The following is a 21,411-nucleotide window of genomic DNA, read 5'->3' as shown; positions in this document are numbered from 1 at the left end:
CTCCAGATAGCAGGAAACTGGCTCAAACTAGCCAGCAGGAGAGGAGAGAGCCCTGTGCTCTGTGAGGTAGCAGGGGCCCCTCAAACCCTGCTGGCCTCACATGCAGAACAGCCTTTCCCCTCAGGGAACCAGAGGGCCATTCACTGTCTTTTCAGATTGAAGTGTCACCAGTGTGGGATCCGAGGAGGTCTCCAGAAGGGAAAAGGGGACCTCACTCAGCCCTGACAGGTTCTTGACTTATAGCATAGAAAGGAATTTCAGGACAAGTGAATAGAGGCATAGGCCTGGGGAGTGAAGGTGGGTGTTTATGGGGCTTTTAGATTTAAAGCTACAGTCCCTCTTTCCTTCCCTTTCTACTTGTCCTTAGGTCTTCTATCCTACCTCAGGAACACTGTACGGGCTGCTCAGGTGCCTCCCATGTCTGCAGGCCCTGACACACTTAGAAAGTCCTGGCTTGATTAAGCTTTCACCTTGACTTCTATTAGTCTGGAGTTTCCTAATAGCTTTGAACCAAAGCTTCTCCTCGGATCCCCAGCATTATTTAAAGGTATTACCCATCTGCATCACTGAACCACCAAACCTTTACCAGATTCCAACAAAGTGACAGTGCTCCCACTGTGGTCTAATGGCCAACGTCACTCTTCTGTGGAAGGACTCTTTACCTGGGTCACTTTCCTCTACAGGTGAATCTGTGAAGTAGGAGTCTTGCTGAGGAGGTAAGAGTTGCTAAAAATGATGCACTTTTAAAAATCACTATTTAAACCATATGGATCTGCTTAATCGTGCTGCCCTAGGGCAAAGGCCCCCTGCAATTAATTACCAGGCAGGAGGGAAAGTAGGCTTTTGGAGCTTCTGGACGCCACCCCCAGGGGTGTGCATTCAATCTCAATTGACACCAAGAAGTCAGGTGGAGCGACTCTAACCTAGCGCTGCAAGGAAGGCAGGCGAGGGTCTGAGGAGGGCGGAGGTGAAAACTGGGAGCCAGGGCAGGGATCCCTGGGGTGCGTCGCGGCGCGGGGGTGGTGTCTGCCCAGCCGACTGGGGGCGCCATCAGAAGAGGAGCCCGTGGAGCGTCGCTGCCATCCGGGATGCAGCCCTGGTGGTGGACGGCGGCGGGCTGGCAGGAACCCCAGGACCTCCGCGCGCTACTCCTGCTCCTGCTGCTTCAGCTGCTGTCGCCACAACTGGCAGGTGAGGGGACCTCCGTCTCCCCTGGCTCGCCAGCCGCCGGCCGCCCCGCCGCCTCTCACCCGCTCTCTCCCCGCAGGCTGCTCACGTGCAGAGGAGCCGCCAGGGGCGCCGTTCTCCAGTGCTTTGAGCGACCAGGGCACCCCCAGCACCTCCAACACCCCGGGCACCTCCAGCACCTCCAGCACTCCCAACCCCACGAACGGGTCTCAACTTCTATCGCAGAGCACGACGGCTTCCAGCATCCAACCCCAGGTGCTGCCGCCGAGTGAGTACTGTGCGCTCCCGCTGGTCAACTTTGGCCCACGGGGCCCAAGGGACAGGGGAGGAAGAGACCAGGAGGAGTGGAGCAGAATGACCTCCTCCGCAAGTATTTGTTGAGAAAGTACTGTGGCCAAACCTTTGGTCCTGTCCTCACAGGTCTCCCTGCTGGTGCTGTGGGGCAAGGCACCCAGGCTCCATGCCACCAGCTGGCTGTGGGGCAGGTGCCCACCCTTGCTCCAAGTCCTGTCCCAGCCTGACCCTGACTTGGGCTCCCAGCCTGGACCTCAGTGACCTGCAAGCACAGCTTGGGTCGGGGAACTGTGTGAGCCTTCCGGTGGAGTCCCAGGACACAGGTGTAAATGTTCCTCTGAGCAGTGGTCTTTAGCTGAGAACAATGTGTGAAATACTTAAACTGGGGCTAAGAGCATTCACTTCAACCACCTCAGAAAGTCTCCCAAAAGAGACTATGCAGTATTCTGTATAGTGCATGCCCACAGTCACTTTCCTGTGTTATCCTTTAGGAATGCTGTTCAGGACTAGGGGGGTGGATCTCAGTGGAGCAGCCTTGACCTAAGATGTGCAAAGCCCTGGGTTCCATCCCCAGTGCTGCAAATAAATCATAAATAAATAAAAATGCTGGTCGTGGCCCATTTACCTTGATTTCACAATCCACTGATCTATTTGGAGTGGGACTCCTGGGATGCTGGATATGTTCATTTCAATTTAAAACAAAACAACTTTTCCAAAGTGGCTGCAGCAATTGGCTCTCCCACCTGCAGTCGGGAAGCATTCTAGGGAAATCATCCTGAGGGACACTCAACGTTACAGATATCTAATTTTTGCCAGGCGCATGTGCAGAGAGCAGAACCTCATTGTGCCTTCAGTCTGCATTTCCTTGGGCATCAAGAGGCTGAGCAGCTCCTGTGCTCCTGTACCCCTAGGCTTTCCTCCTCAGGCTGTGCCTCTTCATGCACACTGCCTGTTTTTCTGTTGGATTACTCACCTTTCTTTGGATGAATCACAGCAGGGGGTCCCCAGAGAAGGGAAGGGGGTTCATCTTGGCCAAAGTAGAGGAAGGGTGAAGGTGGAGACAGAAACACAAACAAGTTTGGGAGGATTTGCCTGGGGCTGAGGGGTACAACAGGCTGGTTGGCTGGGGTGCTCTAGGACCTGGCTATGGGAACAGGAAGGGGGGTAACTGGGCAGTACTGAGGCTGGAGACCCAGTCCATCATGGACAGCATTTATTCTATGGTGAGAAATGAAAAGGAGAACTGTGGGTCAGAGCCTGGGGGAGGTAGTGGGGAGGGCAGGTGCATGGGCTGGGGCTGGGAAGTCTATTCCTCATCAGGCTCTCTCTTTCTCCTCAGTCTGTGGCTTCTCCTATGAACAGGACCCCACCCTCAGGGACCCAGAGGCCATGACTCGGCGGTGGCCGTGGATGGTCAGTGTGAGGGCCAATGGTATACATGTCTGTTCGGGCACCCTCATTGCCTCCCGATGGGTCCTGGCCGTGGCCCACTGCCTGACTCAGTGAGTTGGGGCCCAGGCGGGTGGGTCGAGAGGCACTGGAGTGCTGGGGACCTGGTCATCTGCCTGGTCAGTTTGTTAGTGGGGACAGTGTTCTTTGTGGAACCCACAGTTCCAGCCTCACCCTCACTCACCCTGGTTCCAATCAAGTGAGGGTTGAGTCCTGCAGAATCTTTTCTACCTGGGCCCTTATTCCTGTACAGTCATTCCTCAGGGAATAGAGGCTCAGGGGCCATTTTTCTGGCTTCCTACCTCTCCTCCATGGGAAGAAGGTCCTAGGTCTTTCACCCCCACAATTTGCTCCCACTAGTTCGATCCTCCCTTCCATCTACCAGTGGACACGCCTCTGAGCCAGGCCCTGGCCTAGGCACTGGAGGCAGAGAGGCGATGAATCATTCCTCCTGGTTAGTGGGAAGACAGGCAAGGGGATAGATACTCACAGGGGAGTGTGGCTGGTATGGAGACGAAAGAGTGGGTATGTTGGGGTCCTGGGACCAGGAGAGCAGCCTGGGGGAACCATCTGTGCTGTGAAGACTGACTAGTGGACACACGTGCTCCAGGTCTCAGGGCCATCATGGGGACTCCAAGGGATGTGCCAGAGAAGGCAGCCTGGAGCCAAGCCAAGCCAGTTACACAGGGTCTGTGCCACCTGCCAGGCTGCAGTATAGGTATTGGAAAGAGTTCAGAGTCTGGAAACAGAGTAAACGGGGTCCACATCCCAGCTCTAACACTTCTAGGCTGGGCAGCCTTGATCAAATCACTGGGCTTCTCTGGGCCTGTTTTCTCTTCCATAAAATGATTCCAGTACCCTCCTCATATCTATTGTAAGGAGTGGTCTCAGGGGGCTCAAAGCAGGTGTGCAGCCTGCCTGGATTTGCTCAGAAGGCAAGAGTGGCAGGGCTAGAGGCTGGGGCTGGTACCTGGAGCTGATGGCAGGCTCCCTTCATGGTTCCTATAGGCATGATAACTATACAGTGTTGGTGGGGAGTCCATGGATTGACCAGATTGCGCCCAGTAGCTCCAACATCCTGGTGCTCCAGGTCATTGTGCACAGAAGGTTCCGGTCCAAGCGGTACTGGTCCTGGATTGGCCAAGCTAACAACATCGGCCTCCTCAAGCTTCAGAAGAAGCTCAAGTACAACAAGTATGTCAGGCCCGTCTGCCTGCCTGGCCTGGACTATGCGCTGGAGGAAAGTTCCCTCTGCACTGTGACGGGCTGGGGCTCTCCCCAGGTTAATGGTGAGTTAGCTCCCTAGGTGGGGTGTGAGACAGGACCTGGGTACAGACCACAGATGAACATTTCTGGGGCACCTTCTCAAAGGAGCCCACTGCCCCAGGGACTTTTCTTTGGGTTCTCATTTCTGATGTGTCCTTCTCCTTTGAGAGTCTAGGCAGTGAATGTATCACTGCCACTTGGGCCTCAACAGATGCTGATTGCCTTTGAACCCTCAGGCCCAGTTCTTTTCTATTGCAGAAAGTAAACAGAACTTTCTTAATGGACTTGGGCTGGACTCTGCAGGGAGCAAGGCCAGATTGTGGGAGCAGCCTGTTCCAGGGTCTCTGGGTCTGGCTACTCTTGGGAAGTGCTAGCTAGAGGGGCAGCTGGGCTGTGCCCAGGGAAATCTCAGTGCCTACTGTGTGCCAAACAGAAAAGACTAGGGGGAAGGGATGGGAAGGAGCCAAGAGAGGATGGAGACAGAGCTGGTTGTAGTGGGCAGCAGCAAAGCAACCCAGCCTGAAAGCGGCCCATCCCACAGGCTCGGGGCCCCAGTTCCAGACAATTCAGGAGAAGGAAGTTGTCATTCTGAACAGCAAGGAGTGCGATGCCTTCTACCACAGCTTCTCCAGAATCCCCTCTCTGGTTCAAATCATCAACTCCCAGATGATTTGTGTCAAGGATGGCAGCAGAGAGAATTTCTGCTATGTGAGCACCTCTGCCCCTTGCTCAACCTCCCCAGGGGCACTGGCAGGAGGCTTGGGGTGGGGGGCAGGACCTGAGGGGCACAGAGAAGAGAGGAGGAGGGGAAGGGTGAGCAGGGAGAAGGGAAGGGGTATGAGAAGATGGTAGGGGGGAGGGGGATGGAGGACAGGTGGAGGATGGAGATGGAGGACCTGGTCGAGTGGGGATGGAGATGAGAGAAGGGGGTGGGGAGTGGGAAGGTGGATAGCAGGTGTTTAAGAGGTGAAGGATGAAAACCTTTGAGGAGGGTTCCTCAGTCTGGAACACTTCTCAGCTGTGTTGCACTGGGGGGGCTGAGGAGAGGACCTGGTATGCGGGACCCTGAGCTGGGTCCTGTCTCCCTCAATCATTGCCTGGCCTCCCTGACCCTTTTTACTTCCCCCTTCTACTCCTCCCTGCAGGAGACAACTGGAGAACCCTTGGTCTGCTCTTTGGAGGGCACGTGGTACCTGGTGGGAATGACGAGCTGGGGCCCCGGCTGCAATAAGAGCGAGGCCCCACCCATCTTCCTGAAAGTCTCTGCCTACCAGGCCTGGATCTGGGACAGCCTCATGGGGAAGTCCCTGGCCCTGCCCGCCCCATCCAGAGCCCTGCTGCTGGTTCTGCCACTGCCCCTCAGCCTTCTTGCCACTCTGTGACACTCCGTGGCTCCCCTGGGTGCACCCCCCTCGCCCAGCCCCCTTCCTCCCCTCCATATCCAGAATGTACTGGACAGGTGCAGCTGTCAGTCCCCAAGGTGGAGTAGAGACAGGTGCTCTATTAAACACTTTTCCATGTCTCCACATTCCCTGGCCTCCGAGGGCCTTATCTTGCGCCTGCTCTAGTGGGACACAGGTGGGCTGGATGGTATGGGGTTGAAGACTCTGGGAAATTGGTACTGACAAGTGCAGAGCCCGCAGGGATCTGCCTTCCAAGGTTTGAGGGTGGCCCCGAAGAAAGTGGGCAGGAGCAGTGATATTGGGGTTAAACAATGGAAAGCCTAAAAGTGGATTGCCCAGGCTAAAACTGGGCTTCACGAACCCCCTCTAGTGTGAGGGTGCATCTCTGCCTGGGCTGGAGGTGAAGGTGTTCATCCTGTGACACATCAGTGGGAGTCAGGCTCTCCTTGGCTTTGGCTGTTTTCTGGCCAAACACACCCTTACATTGCTCTAAAGACCCATAGTGCATTGACCCTCCAGCCCTGTCCCCTGCCTCGAGACAGGGGCCAGTGCCCTTGGGATCAGATGTTATCCTCTTCAGCATGCCATGCCTTTTTATAAAGGATTGGCAGAAGGCCCAGGTCAGAGAGAGGGCTAATGCACGACCTCCAGGCTTCACCAGCTGCTGCTCTGTGGGACTTTGAGTGATGCCTGCCTCTGGATTTCCATTGCCTTGCCATACAGGGGCAGCCTGGCCCATATGAGGAGAATGACCATTGCTAGCCCTATGTATGAGAAGCCCACAGGCTGAGCCCTGAAGGCAGAGGCTAGCTAAATGTAGCATCTGGGGGCAGAGTGCTCAGCTTCCCGGGAGCCTTCTGCCATCTCTGTCCCCTCACTGCTCCTGAGACCCCATGCACCTTACTTGTATCGGCCTGGATTGCTCTCTTCCTTGTAGGATGATGACCTGGTCCAGGCCAGGAGCGTGGACCTGTGACTCTCCAGCATAAGCTCAGACCATCAGAGGCCTATTGAAAGCCCTGGGGGTGTAGTGGAGCAGCACTGGGGCATCCTTGTCAACCCAGCACCTGGTGAAGCAAACACCTCCCCTCGCCAGTCCCAAGGGGTTGGGCTTGGGTGGCTGCAGCTTCCCCCTTGGCCTCTGGGCCATCTTTATCTCACCTTGATTCAGTCTGGGAGAAGGGTTAGGGAGGAACTTCAGCCTGGCCTGAGCCATCTACTATTTCCACCCTCTGCATAGGTGCCCCAGGGAAGGAGGCAGTGTGCCATGCCTGCACCTGAGAAGGCGCTTAGCTTTATTTACAGATCACTGCTGTCTGTTTTTTCAGCAGGCTGCCCAGCTCCAAAACCTCCTCGGGTGTCTCCTTAGTCTCCAGGCTCAGCTCTGAGAGCCTCAGTCTGATGTTTGCTGCCATCTGTGCCTCCTCTTCCCAAGGAGTTAGTCCTCAGGTGGTGTTTGGGTCCTTGTGTTCTGGTCAGAGATGTTTCCTCTAGTGGGGCGAGGTCAAAGAAGAGGCTGGGTGCTGCTCTACTCAGCAGGTGGAAGACTGGTTGTAACCCTCTTGTGATTGCCTGGGGCCCCAAAACCTCTTACCATGGATAGGCAAAGAAGAGGTCCCACAATAGCTTAGTATCCACTTTGTCTTCTCACATGTTCCCTGGTTCCCTAGGCTGAGGCCCCAGCTTTCTTCCCTGCTCTCTGGCCCACTGGCCTCAGCCCCCTGCACCTCTGTCCCACTCTGCAGTCCCCGGCCTGGAGGGAGCTGAACCCCTGGGCTTCACGGAGCCTCTTAACAGCCTCATTTCTATCACGTGGAAAACCAGTGGATCCCATGGTCCTGAGCTTGGTATCTGCTGGGCTGGGGTGGTTCTGCTTCTGGGCCACCTAAGTCCCCCAGGTCAGAACCCTACCGGGCTTAGGGCAGTTTGCTTGCCCAGAGGCTGCTGCCTGGCTCTGCACCTCCCCCATTAGTGCCACCCCCGCCCCCCCCCACCCCCCTCAGTCAGCCACTCTTTAACCCATTCAGCTCAGCTATCCCCTCCTGGAAATATACCTCATGTCCCTTTACTTCTTCATAGCCACCGCTACCCCTGGCAGAAAGGGTGGGACAAAGGCCAATCTAGGTAAAGAGAGCAGTGAGGCCACTCTGCATCTGCAGGACAGTAGCCCACTGAGAGTGCCCATGTGGATGGGGGAAAAGGAGTGGACTGCAGGGTGGGAGTCCCCACACCTGTGTAGTCTCGTCCCTGCTCCTGTTGGGCCATGAGAATATGGCCATGACCTCAGCTTCCCCATCTGATCACCGACTCTGTGGTCCATGTATGAGCTCCATGTTTTAAGATGCATGGTCCTGACTTGGGCATGCGCTCCAGGGCCTGCCAGGACTCATTTCTCTCCTTTCTTCTTCTTGGCCTCTTTCTTCTCATCCTCCTCAACCTTGATGGCCACCGTGTCCACACTGTCCTTCTTCTTCTTTTTCTTCTCCTCTGTAGGTGGGAACAGGTGGGGTGGCAGTGGGTGGCCAGGCCCGGGGCACCTTTGAGAAGAAGGGCCCAGGGCTTCCTTCCCCCCACCCTGTCCTTCCTTCTTCCTTTGGAACCTCTCCTGCTGTGGAATGGTCTCTTTGTTTTCGTCATGTCAATCTGAACAATTTCTATGCTCTGGGAGAGGGCAGGTCCCCCTCCCTGAGCCTACTGTGGGTGGAGGGAAGTCAGGGTGACACCCGGCAGGAGCACTGAGGAGATGGGGTAGCAACTGGGCCTGGGCTGGGGCCTACTCACCTCCAGGGATTTCTGTGAGCTCATTGAGGGGCGGCACCGTCTCCAGCTTGTCCGTGTACATCTTGGCTGCCTTTCGCTGCAGGTACCTGGCTTCAATCTCCTTCCGGGTCCGAGGTACGCGGCAATTGAAGACACAGCACAAGGTGATAACTGTAGGGAGGAGAGAACAGGCCTGGTGGGGGCGGAGCCTCAGACGTCCAAGGAGGGGTACCCAAACTTTGGCCAGCCTCCATCTACCTTTGCGTGTCTTAACCCAGGAGACTCCAGCAGGAGGCTCAGCATCATGATAAAAGCCCAGTGGAGCCCAGGGTTCCCAGGTGGCCTCCTGAGCAGAGCCGACTTCATGCAGTTACATGAGGCCCATGCTTAGAAATGCCCATGCTTGGCTTAATGCTCTATCGGCAAATTCTTAACTTTTGAACAAGGAGCTTTGGGTACTTCATTTTGTACTGATCCCATAAATTACGTAGTTGGTCTGTTCTGGGGGTCTTTCTGGCTAGACAGAGTGCTGAAGAGAAGTTAGGGCTACACGGAGACTCAAGCCATGGCCCATCCTGCCTCTGCATCCCAGGCCTTGGGGCTGCCTCCTGTGCCTACTAGGTTTTCCTCCCCAGGCTTCTGAGAGCAGAGCCAGAATTCCCTCAGACACCGAGGACATGGCTGCATCCTGCTCAGCCTCGCTGAGGAGAAGTGGGGCCCCTGCTGGCTGGAAAGGGAACTGGTAAGAGGGCCCAGACCCTGCCCAGGGCGTTCACCTTAGACCAAGTTATTCCAGGAGTGGTTTTCCGGCTGAGGGCAGCTGCACCCACGCCAGTTGGGTCAGGGCATGGAGCTGGCCTGTCTAGTGATGGGCAGGGCAGGCGAGCGCTGCCAGGACCTAGCTGGACTGAGTTTATTTTTGTAAGGCCCGCACAGTCTGACCACCTTGGCCCCCACAGTCTGACCACCTTGGCCCCAGCCCCAGGGGAGGGGATGGAAATGGTTCCTATTATAAATCAGATGACCAGACAGAACTTCCTGGCAGACTCCTGGGGGGGGGTGGATAGAAGGGCCCAGGCAGGACAAGCCAGGCCCATTTTGGAGAAATGGATCAGACCTATGTAACCTGGGCTGGAATACCTTCTGGGGTCATCTTGTGCAACCAAGGCAGTGTCCCTTCAGCTAAATATTGTGGACTTGCTGGTCTCATCCAGCCTCACAGAATGAGAGAGGAAAAAAAACAAAATGGATGAACAAATGGGATGGTCCTAAAGTCTGTTTCTGGGGACAGGACTGGGCTCCTGAATGAATGGATTGGGGGCTCGATAATATCCAGGCATACACTGGGGGTGAGGGCTTCCGCAGTGGGTCTCCATGGGTAGACCTGAGCAGACAGCAGAACGTTTTTACCCAAAAAACTACCCAAAGAGCCATGCTCTGGTCTTCTCCAGACCCCTCTGGGCATGCTCTGTTGGTTCCCCATCTTCACTCTACTGGCTTGGGCTACCTTTCCTAGCCACCCCACCAGGCACCCCTCAGGACCAACCCCACTCTGGCTCCATGGAGGCTGGTCCCAGGCTCTGGGAGCCGGGACTTCAGAGGGAACTTGGCAGCCAGTTGCTGGCCGACAAGTGGACCTCACACCCTGCTCTTCTCTCCAGGCCTGCCCCACCCAGCTTGGTCTGGTGCTTCTCTTAAAAGAAGAGGAGAAACAAAGTCGTTTGGGTTGAGTTCCAAGGCCCAGGCAGGGATCTGGGATACAATTTTAGGGGCTAGGGAGAAACTTCTCTCCCTCTGGGGTTCTAGAAGTCATGCTCCATTAACAGCTGCCTGGGCCTAAGGAGACTAGAAAGCAGGGAAGGTATTTCCTCCCCACTCACGAGAGCTGTACAACGGAGGGTAACATGTGCGCATCTTCTTCTCGGGGGCCTTCGGGACTCTCCCTCACCCTTTCTAGGACCTGGGCTTGGGGGAGGGGATATCTGTGTGGTTGATGTCCTAGTGCCTCTTTGAGTGTGATGTTGCACAACTTTCTTTCCACCAGGCTCCACAGTTCCCTTATCCTGCCCTCTGGGGCATCCCAGAGCAGCTCCCTCCACCTGCACCTACTGTTCCTGGGCCTCCTCAAGGCAGATGCCTCTTTGTGCTAAGCTTGGTCTCCCTCTCTGGATACCTGGGCTCAGGCTGCAGGCACACCTGTTGGTCTATGGGGTCTCTACTAAGCTCCTCAGCCCAGCTGGGAGCAACATGCAGCCGCTTACTCAGATCAGGGAGGAGAGAATATTTGCTCTCGGGAGGGTAATTTTGGTGCCAGGAGAAGCAGATGCAAATCAGATGTCATGCCTTCCTCGAAGCCCCTCACATCTGGATGGGCTCTCCATGGTCTCCTGCCCTCCAGAGACCTCCTTTGGGGAAAGCTCTGACTAGAACTTAAATGCAGCTTTAGCCTCTTCACCCAGGGTTCACTCAGTAGATGTCCCATAGGGGTTATCTGAGACCAGGCATGGGTCCATGCTTCCACAAGCCTCTGCTCATACCATCTCCTCTGCATGGAATGCCTTTCCAGCTGTTCCACCTGGCAAATGCCCAATCAGGCCTCCCTCTGGTCTGCAGCTCAGAGGATCCTCCTCTATGAGTCTGCAGGGGGAGTGGGCTTCCTCTCCCTTTACTGTTTGCAAATACCCGCTACCCCATGCATTGGCTCTTTGGGAACCTCCGTCAGATTCTGCTTTGTGCCTGGCACACTCTCCCACCTGGCCTGCATTTCATGCAATTTGCTGCCCATCCTCCCAAGTTCCAGACCCTCATTCCAAGAGGAGGACTGAAGGGAGCATGCCAAGCCTCTCTGGCTGTGACTTTGCATCAAGAAGTGCCCAGACCCCAGGAGAGGAAAGGGCCTCCTGCTTTGACTAGAGATGGGCGGGTGTGAGTCATTCCGGGAAATGGTATTTGACCAGGCAGGATTTGAAGTTTGGGATCCACATCTGCTAGGCGTCTGGGGAACCTCTGGTGGAGGTTGGTCTTGCTGGGGCCCCTGGGTGTGGGCCCTTTAAGCTGGCCAAACTGCAGGAAAAGCATCAGGAGGCCAGCCATAGGGGAAAATGACACGTCCTCGATTCACTGGAGCTCCCTGTAATTATCATAATTGCTGTGTGGCTGCCTCCCTGGGTCCAGCAGAAATCTTTGGGTCACCACTGGCCCGTCAGCCCTCCATGGGGACTTTGTGTGGATCAGGAGGTGCCAGAAACCACAGCGGGCCTCCTGTGGGTGCCTGGCTTGCTTGCACTGCCCGGAATTGCTGCTCTGAGTCTGAGGGGTGGTGCTGGAGGGGCTGGGGTGCTGGGGCAGGGGAAGCTTGCTCCTACTGTGGTGTGGTAGAGAGGGCAGGGGCCAGCTACTCACTGATGCACAGTACGAAGAGTGAAAAGATGCCCACCACGTGCCACAGGCGCATGTCCCAGAACACCACTGTCTCCTTGGTCAGTGGGGGTGGCTTGGGCTTGGGGGGTGCCGTGCTGGGCTGCGGGTCAGGAGAGAGAGGAGTGAGCCAGGCAGAAGTCATAGACTGTATGGGGCCAAGAGAGGCCCAGGTGTCAGCCCATGCATATCAGAAGCCCCTAAAATCAGGTGTCTTAGATATTCACCGTCAATACCTTAGACCGTGGGAAGTTCCAGACTTAACAACGTACAGAGTCCCAGGCTATGGTGCCTGGGTCTTGGAGTGGGAGGGTGGTTGATGCTTGGGGAAACCAAGGCCTAAAGGAACAAATGCAGCCAGCCTGTCCTTGCCAGGTTCAAGGCCTCTTCAGGCACCTCCTACCATCCAGCTGGAGGCCTCCCACAGGCAGCTGGGGTCTCAGGACCAAGGCCAGAGCCTAGGCCAGGCCTGTATTTCACTTTGAATTGGCTTCCTTCTCCTGTCTTCCCAGTGGAGCTGAGTCAGGGCTCTACTGCTCTGTCACCTCACCAGGATCTCCACTAGGTGTCCCCATACAGTTGCCTGTGCTACTGGGAGTCACTAACCAGAAGGCTCACCAGACAGGACTAGATATGTAAATTGTCTGTAATGCAGTAGTGACACCTGGAGGCCAAAAGATGTAAGCACCGCTTAGCAGAATACAGCCAGTCACCTCCCATCTTCTCAGTGTGACAGCACCCTGCACAGAGGGTCTGAGGACATGACTGCCCTATGGTCTAGGGGACACTACCCTATCCTGGGTTTCTAGAGGACACAGTCTTATCCCAGAGTACAGGTGGACATGACCCTTTTCCAGGTGTCTAAGGAACGTGACCCTGCCCTGGGTATCTTGAGGGTACATGATCTTGTCCTGGGTATCTAGGGGACATGGCCCTGCCCTAGGTGACTTAAAGGGATGAGACCTTGTCCTGTGTGTCTAGGGGATATGGCCCTCACCTGGGTGTCTTGAGGATACATGACCTTGTCCTGGGTGTCTAGGGGACATGGCTCTCTCTTGGTGTCTTAAAGGGATATGATTTTCTCCTTGATATCTAGAAGACATGGCCCTGCCCTGGGTGTCTTGAGGGGTATGATATTGTTCTGTATGTCTAGGGGGACATGGCCCTGCCATGAACGTCTTGAGGGATGTGACCTTGTCCTTTGTGTCTAGGGGACATGGACCTGTCCTGGGTGTCTTGAGGAATATGAATTTGCCCAGTGTGTTTAGAGGATATGACCCTGCCCTGGGTGTCTTGAGGGATGTGATGTTCTCTTGGATGTCTAGAGAACATAACCTTGCTCTGGGTGTCTTGAGGAGACATGACCTTGTCCAGTGTGTCTAATGATGACCCTGCTCTGGGCATCTTGAAGGGATAGGACTCTGTCCTGAGTGACCAGGGGACACAGCCCTGCCCTGTGCAATCTGAGCAAAACCTGTCCCGACTAGAATGGGATATATGTATATATGACCATATCTCTGCCAACAGTTTGGCTGAAGGGCAAGAGTAAATATCATGGCTTAGAGGGAGAGAGGACTCTGGGGCATCTGTGTGATATATTGTCCCCTGATTAACCCAATAAAGACAGACTTGAGGAGTCCCTTTTGGCTCTCTGGGAAGGAAAGACAAATCTATCATTCAACCACCCATCGACTCTTCCCCCAACCCTAACCACAAATGTGGATTGGGCATCTACCATTAGCCAAGTACTCCCTCACCTAATGAACACCACCCTTTGGCATGGGTGGGAGCCACTTGGGGAGGATCAGCAGGCTATGATCCTCTGGTAACCCAGAGATTGTGGGCCTGCGATTGTACCTGATCCCTGTTTTTTTTTTTTTTTGCCCTTGCCAGGTTGAACTGGGGTGGGGGCTGTCTTTCCTCTGGCCCTCAGTTTCTCTACCTGTAATTGGTGTGGGGTAGTTCCAGAAGTCTCTGGGGGAACTCTCTCCACCTAACCTGATGGTAAAAATGACAAGAAGATGCCACTCCTCCACATCATCCCCTGGATGTAGGTATGAGGTCAGACAAATGCTTGAATTGGAGACCATGTGTGGGTACAGGGCACGTGTGTGGCTGGAGCACATGTGGGTATGGTCAGGCTCATCTCTGTGGCATCAGGGTCAGGGTCTTGGCAATGGCAGTGTTCCCAATATCTAAGGTCTGATGTGTTGACTTGGCTGGGCTGTATGACTGGAGGACCCAGAAGGCCAGAGTGAAGTTCCCAGATTCTGAGTCAAGGCAGCGAAGAGCTCAACTCCCACATATCCTCACCCCAGCCTTGATGTGGGTAGATCTGGGCCTACACTCTCTGCACTGGGGTCTTGGGCAGAGGGTAGCAGGCAATAGCCAGGCATCGCCACATGGCAAGCCCTACTGAGGGTCTGAATTGAAGCTTGAAGGCCCTGCCTCTCTCAGAACTTCCCAGCCTGATGAGGTGAGGCCTGCAGGGCTGGGGTGGGTGGTGACATAGACTTCAGCCCTGCCCATCTCTCAAGTGCTTCCCTGGAGGGATAGACTAGGCTTTGCTTGGGTTGTAGGCAGATGGATTCCAAATGCAATTTCCTTTGATGAGCGGGAAGAAGAGTTCCTAGAGGTGGGGGAGAAGAGTCCTTGTTTCAGAACTGACTTGAGCCCTGCCCCAGCCTTCTGCCTGCACCCTGGCCAGCTCAATTTCGATACTGGGGCTTTAGGGGAGCTGATACGGGGCATGGTGTGCTTCATGGGGCTCAAGCCAGCCTGGCTCCTTTTACAGACACTGGAGCTGACACCCGACTCTAGCAGGCTTCTTGGTCATACCTCCTAATCAGCAGCAGGTACAGGCTGCTATGGGTGCATATCTCTGTCCCCATGCGCACCCCCATCATCCAGTTCAGGTCGGGTCCTTTCAGATCCCTATCCTGTCCTTCCTATCCCATCCTATCCCCTAACACCCCCCTCAGGTCCTTCCTGGGCGGGGGGCCTCTCTCAGCCTCCGGTGTTTGGTTTTTCTGTCCCCTCCAGGCTGCCCTGTGTGCACAGGCTCCATCCCTAGCTCCTCTCTGGCTGTGAGTTAGCTCTCCCTAATCTTGGGTCTTCTCTATCTGACCTCAAGCTCCAGAATTCTAGGTCTGCTTTGCCATCTCCCTTTCTGGCTCCCCTTCCAAGGTCTGCAGGAATGGGATACAGAGGAGACCAGAGAGGCTGCAGACTCCAGCCAGACTCCTGAACCAACCACCCCCAGCCATCCCCTTTCCTCTTCCTGGGCTATCTCAGCAAGTGCTCCCAGCTCTCCCATAATGTGCCCCCTTCTAATTTATTTCCAAACCAGAACTCATCATGACCTGCTCTCCCTCAGAAACCTTCTGTAGCTCCCCATTATCACCAGGACCCAGTCTGATCCCCAAGTTCCTGGGCACTGCTTGCCCCTTCCCTCCTGAGCTTAGTGTTGTACATGGCTGCTCATAGAGGTCTCCTCATCCTGCTGCCACCACCCTCCAGCTTGGAATGCCTTCATCTCCTTCCCAAGCCTATGCCTCCCCCAAGAGTCCCTGGAGGATCTCTAAAGCAGAGGCTGTTTCCTTTAGAATACCCTAAATTCAGGGTCTGAATTGCCCCACCAGACTAGAGGTCAAGGAAACCTAGGGCCAGGTGCATGCACCCCCCACCCCAGGAGTTCACAGATGGGAAGATAGGGCTGTGATCCCTGTGACACTGGGCAGGGCTGTGTCCCCTGCTGGATTAGGAATCCCTCAGGGTCTGATTAGGGTGAGACTCCCCCATCAGACTGATGTTCAGGAAATCAGAGGCCAGTGACCTCCCGTCAGACCAGGGCCCCCGAGTCTGGCAGCCATCGGGGTGGGGCTGTCCACCCATTAGGCCAGGTCTCCTAGGGCAAGAGAGATGGATAAAATCACCACCCTGCACCCCATCCCTGGACGGTGACAGCCACCCGTGCCCTCCACGATGCTGTGCCTCACCTCCACCAGCTGCCCGGCGACCCCGGAGAGGCAAAAGCCCAGGGCGGCGCCGCCCATCGCCCAGAGGGGCCCCGCGCCTCGCCGCCGCCGCCCCGCCATCTCCTCCCGCCGCGCGTGCTCCGCTGCAGATCCGGGAGCGAGTGACAGCGCGGAGATGCCCGGTGACCGCCCCCGGGGCAGCCGGCGCTTGGGGACCTTGGCGGAGAGCTCTGGCCACCCCGGGCATCATTTATTCATCGTCGGCGTCAGGTTCCTGGGCGGCAGCCCGCACCGTCATTGTGAAGGGGAGGGGAGAGGAGGGAGGGGGAGACCCGACTCCAGACCCCACAACCCGACCCTGAAGTGGGGGTGTAGGGGAAGGGGAGAGGGAGGAGAACAGGCTGGGAGCCCATCCTTAATCAACAGGTGTTCCCTCCCTTTCCCATTTGGCCTCAGTTTCTCCATCTGGACAGGGGGAGGGACAGGAATCTGCTGATCTACTAGGCCCTTCCCATTCTGACGTTCTTGATTTGAAAAAAAAAAACAACATACTGGACTTGGGTTAGGGGGGGCATAGTGGGCATGTTGCCATGGTGACAGGCACTCAGGGATGTCCTGGGCTTTCTGGGCTGGCTTCCTGCCCAGAGGCAGCTCTGGTCACCCTGGACACCAGAGCTGGAGGAGAGAATGGAGAGCAGGGGATGGCATGGTCAGAGCCATCAGCTGCTGGTGCAATGGAAGGTTCTGGAAGGAATCAGTACCTTATATCCCACAGGTTAGGGTGGGCTACCCCTGGAAGGGCTGGAGGGCCATTGGCTAACCATGATTGACTTACAGCTTCTGCCCCAGCTAGATCCTTGACTCTGACTTTAAACCTTGACCCTGACCTCCCACTGAAGTTAGCCCACACTGCACTCTGGTTCTGATCCCACACTGGGCCCTGACAACTCAGTGGTAGAGGGAGGTTCTGAGGAGCTGTGGAGTCCTGGGGGAGAGGAGTAAGGAGTCCTGAGTGGGGAGACTCCTCCTCACCCTTCCTCCTTTTTCTTTCCATTACTATTTATCTCCTGCCTACTTGGTTCTAGGAGAAGCAGCTCAGATCTCTTATCATCAAGGACACCAGTGCAGACCTGCCTAGGCCAGGGGAGAGAGGGGGCTGGTTCCCCTCAGCAAGGCCTGCCCTCACAACTAGGGACTATGTGCACCCAGAGCCTCTTGGGGCTTCACTCTAGGGGTGCCACAGATGGAGGATGCTAGTCACTTATATGGTGTACCATATAAAAACCCAACAATTCCTGGTTCAACCAATGCTTGGATGTTTTGGTTGTTTCCAATTCTCCAAGACAAGTTTCAGCAGGGAGCAGAGGGTCAACAGCAGACATCTGTGTTTCAGGACTTGGAGATGACAGGCAGGAAAATGGACAGCTGGCCCAGGGGACCTATTGAACAGACCCTTAAAATGGGTGGAAAGTCTGGGGGACAGAGTGGGCTGGGCTACTCCACCCAAATCAGGCAAACCCTGGCCAAAACAAACAGGAATTCCTCTGAAGCCCAAATTACTGGTGACAGCTCTCTGGCCCCCACTTCTTCAGGCCATCAGCCACAGGCCAGGCTAGGGAAAGCCAGCCAAGGAGGTCACCCTTGGGGCATGGGTTCAGAGAGGCTGAATTGGGTCAGGATTAAGTGAGCCTGTCTATGGCACTGGGCAAACCATTACTCTTCTCTGCCTCTGTTTCCTCATCCGTGAAAAATGGAGGGCAAGACCCATCACAGGACTCATGTGAGGATGACATGAACTCCTGAATCCATTCTCCTTGGTGGGACCCACAGCTCTCTGCAGTTTACAGGGTTCCCATTTGCATTTGCAGTTCAGGGAGAGGTGTTAACAGTTTTCTCTGTCCATCAGGAAGCAGGACAAGCCAGTAAAAAAATCTGAACAGGAATACAATCATGTGTGATCCTGCTGTTCCCAGAGATGTCACTGTTCCTTGTAGATTCCACTTCTCTGCAGGGTCTGGGACCTGTGTTATCACAGTGTGTTATCTCATAAGCCTTTGTTCCAAAGCTTTTGGGAGGGGGCGGGGATTGTACTGGGAATTGAACCCAGGAACACTCGATCATTAAGTCACATCCTCAGCTCTTTTTTTAAATTTCTTTAAAAAAATTTTTCTAGTTGTAAATGGATTTTTTTTATTATTATTTATATGTGGTGCTGAGGATCAAATCTAGGCAAGTGCTCTACCACTGAGCCACAACTCCAGCCCCATTCTTTTTTTTTTTTAATTTTGAGACAGGACCTCGCTAAGTTGCTTGAGTCTGTCTGGCTTTGAACTTGTGATCTTCCTGCCTCAACTTCCTGCATCACTGGGATTACAGGCATGCACTACTGTGCCTGGCTGTATTTGAAGCTTTTTACCCAACACAAGCACCCTGGATCTCTTGTCCCAGTGCATGCGCATGCACATAGAATCAAATATAATATTATCACATAGGCTTTGAAGTCAAACTGACTTCTGAAAGACTTGTTATGATTTTAAGCTTTAATAACCTCAGACATAAAGCTATGAATTTATAAGAAACCATTTGAAAGTTTAGTTATTTAAATTTCCTTTTTCTTTTTGCCCCAGAAGGCAAAAGTTGACAAAAAAAAAAAATGTGAAAGTTATTCAGAGTTCACAAAATCTAATTAACATAATGAAAATTTAAATAATTAATTCCAAATTACGTTTCTTGCAAATTCACAGCTTTATTCTTCACAATTTCTGAAGGTATTAACTTTAAAACTGCACCAAGATTTCTGGGAAAGGTTACACAGCTGTGAACTCTCAGTGAAGCCTAACCTGGAACGAGGCCTCTGTTCTTAGCCCTCTGAGCGTCAACCCTTATCTATAACATAGGTATAATTACAGCACTTTGGCACCTGCATATCATAAGCCTTTGGAGGATGCTAGTGTTATGATTATTGCTAGCACTTATATGGTGTACCATATAAAAACCAAACAATTCCTGGTTTAACCAATGCTTGGATGTTTTGGTTGTTTCCAAGTCTCCAATATTAAATATCATGTTGAATAAACTTCCTAAAGTTTAAAGCTAAAGTATTTGAGGGATTTTCAGCATTTGGTGTGACTATTAGTGTCCTCTGTTTTCTTATGAAGAATTAAGCCCAGAGAGGAGCTGGGCCCTGTCGGAGTTCAACAGGAGATTGGGCCTCCATCTCAGTCTTCTGCCTCTAACACAAAGCTCTGCCTACTTCCCTGGGCTGTTCTGTTCTGTTCTTTTTCTTTTTTTTTCTTTTTCTTTTTTAAAAATGCCCCAGAACCCAACCCCTAGTTGAGTCCATCAAGTCTAGGGAGGGGAAGCTCTGGATCCCAGATTCCCCAGCCTGGTTCCCAGAAGACAGTGTCCCCTCCCTAGAACACAGTGTCCCCTCCATACATGGTGATATGAATACTGGCCTGCATGATATGCCTGGCCTTCCTGTACTATTTTTAGCTCATGTGGGTTTCCTGCAGTGACCCATTCCAGCCTCCAGGGCCTCTGGTTTGGAAGCTCTGGGCAAGACAATGGGTAGTGACCAGGGAACCCAAGTAAATAGTTCTCTCCTGGAGCCTGAAACCCCTGGGATGGAGGTTGATTTCTAGGGAAGATGTGGGTAGTCACAGAGGCATGCTGGGATCCAGGGCATCATGGACTCAGCCTGGGATAGGGGTTGGAGATGGATGGCCTAGGCCTGTGACATAGGGGCTGGGGCCTGCTGAGAGGTGGCTGCCTCTGTACTTGTTGGCCCAGGGCCTGGCCCAGAATAGCTCTGAGGCTGAACTGGGCCAGGTCTGGATCAAACCTGCATGCTCATGAGCTTATACTTGTGTATCAAGAACCTAACATACAGGAGAGGCCTGCATAGTGCACATAGCTCTGCCTGCTTTGGGGTGTTAGTCTCTGTATCTCCAGAATCATAGGCACCACTGATATATGCATGTGTGTCCTCTAAAGCAGTCAGTTTCAGTCTGTGTCATTGCAGATGAACACATGATTTGTACACGTGTGCCCATAAATGGAGCTGCCACTATAGAGTTGGGCAGCACAGAAGTTTGCCAGTGGATTTAGCAGTGGATGGGTCCACATGGCACCACATCCCCTGACTGTGGAATTGTGTGTGTGTGAACATCTGTGAGGGGATAGGCAGAGGCACTGTGCTGAAAGGGGCCACAGGCAGGTAGACTCAGTGGAGCCTGTCTTGGGGCTCACAGGCCTTGTCTGGCCCCAAGCCAAGGATGAACTTGGAGAGACTGGTTAAGTCTTGCCCCTCTTGGCAGATGATAACAGTGGGTTTGCAATGCCTGTGAGATTGCCCAGGAAGTTGATGAAGACTGGTCTCCAGTCCAGGGCTCAGCCTTCCAATCTCCCTATGTGGCTGAACAGGAAGTCTACACTCTGGGGAGGAAGCTCAGAGAGCTCTTCTACTGGAGACCAGGAAGCAATGCCCTCCCTCAATACCTGTATAGGCAAGGAAACTGAGGCCCAGAGAGGGGAGGGGCTGACCCAGAGACACCTGGCACAAGACCAGATAGGTCCTGCTCAGGGCCCTGCCCCATCCACCCCTTTTTCACAGATCATCAGGTCACTCACTCCTCATGAGGTTATGGCCACTCTCTAGTCCTTGCCTTCTCCTACAAGCCCCAGAGACCCCTGCCTGCCTGTACCCATGTCCTAGGGGACTTGTAGACCCACTAAAAATCTTACTCATCTAGAATCTGACATGCCTTCTGGCAGAGTCCCACATAACCCTGTAACAGAGAAGCCCATGGCCATACAGCAAGAAGAAAGTAATGCAAGTTTTCCCACACCAAGCCTCTTTCCAGAACGCTCCTGTCTCCCACATGGGGGCCCACATATAAGGTTTTGGAGGCCTGTTTAGAACTCGAAGCCTCAGTTTATTTCCACTTGCTGGGCTGTGGTTCCACCTGGCCATGCTATAGACTCAGGGAGAGCCTGGGGCAGGCCCCTGCCAACCACTGGCAACACCCTGAGGCACATCTAATTCCCTGAGATAGGTGAGCAGCCTAGGCAGGGCCTCCTTGTTTGGGGAGGGCTCTTGAGGATGAGGACCCAGGACAGCAATATGGGAGGACAGGGTAGGGTCCCTGGAAGCTTGTGGGTCCCCCAAGGCAGGGATCCCTCCAAGCCTGAGAGTATTATAGCTTGGCAGAACTTTAGGTCTCATCTAGAAACAACCCAAGGAAGCCAGGGTAGCTGGGGTTGGCAGGCTCCATGCCCCAAATTACCTCCAGTAGGGTCTCTCTTCAGCCTGGCTGGCTAGGAGATCCTGCCACTTACTGTTTCAGACTTGAGTAGGGGGCTGGTGAGTCATCCTTTCTGCCCTCCCACAGCCCACCTGTAGACTCTAGGCCTCTTTGCTGTGTTCATGGCCCTCCAAAAGGGCAGAGGTAGCTCAACAAGGCTGGTCAGCCCGTGGAGCTCAACCACTGCAGACAGAGGGGAATCAGGCAGCAGACGGAAGATTTCTGTTACAGGTTTGAACCACAGCCCTCCTCCTCCAGGAAGATCTGTCGTGACTAGTCTTCCCTCACATTTTTCAAGGTCATAGGCCTTGGCTTCAAAAACTGCGGGCTAGCTCACCGCTGTACGGGAAG

General features: G+C 54.1%; 2 protein-coding genes across 2 annotated transcripts; one reads left to right on the top strand and one right to left on the bottom strand.

Annotated features, from left to right (window-relative positions):
• The first annotated feature begins 1,088 nt into the window (after window positions 1–1,088).
• On the top strand, window positions 1,089–5,579 carry LOC143399746 (putative threonine protease PRSS50). Its single transcript, XM_076856695.1, has 6 exons — window positions 1,089–1,191; window positions 1,268–1,456; window positions 2,822–2,984; window positions 3,940–4,220; window positions 4,739–4,905; window positions 5,343–5,579. The coding sequence occupies exons 1-6, from the start codon at window positions 1,089–1,091 to the stop codon at window positions 5,577–5,579; spliced, it is 1,140 nt and encodes a 379-aa protein (XP_076712810.1).
• Window positions 5,580–7,612: 2,033 nt separating this feature from the next.
• Tmie (transmembrane inner ear) lies at window positions 7,613–15,980 on the bottom strand. Its single transcript, XM_076869813.2, has 4 exons — window positions 15,776–15,980; window positions 11,763–11,880; window positions 8,382–8,531; window positions 7,613–8,087 (listed from the first exon to the last, which is right to left on the bottom strand). The coding sequence occupies exons 1-4, from the start codon at window positions 15,872–15,874 to the stop codon at window positions 7,987–7,989; spliced, it is 468 nt and encodes a 155-aa protein (XP_076725928.1). The 5' UTR covers window positions 15,875–15,980; the 3' UTR covers window positions 7,613–7,986.
• Window positions 15,981–21,411: the final 5,431 nt, after the last annotated feature.

The sequence above is a fragment of the Callospermophilus lateralis genome, chromosome 1 (assembly GCF_048772815.1).
Source record: "Callospermophilus lateralis isolate mCalLat2 chromosome 1, mCalLat2.hap1, whole genome shotgun sequence".
Classification (NCBI taxonomy): Eukaryota; Metazoa; Chordata; class Mammalia; order Rodentia; family Sciuridae; genus Callospermophilus; species Callospermophilus lateralis.
Note: the sequence above shows the minus strand (reverse complement) of the source record. Positions and strands in the feature narration are given on the sequence as shown.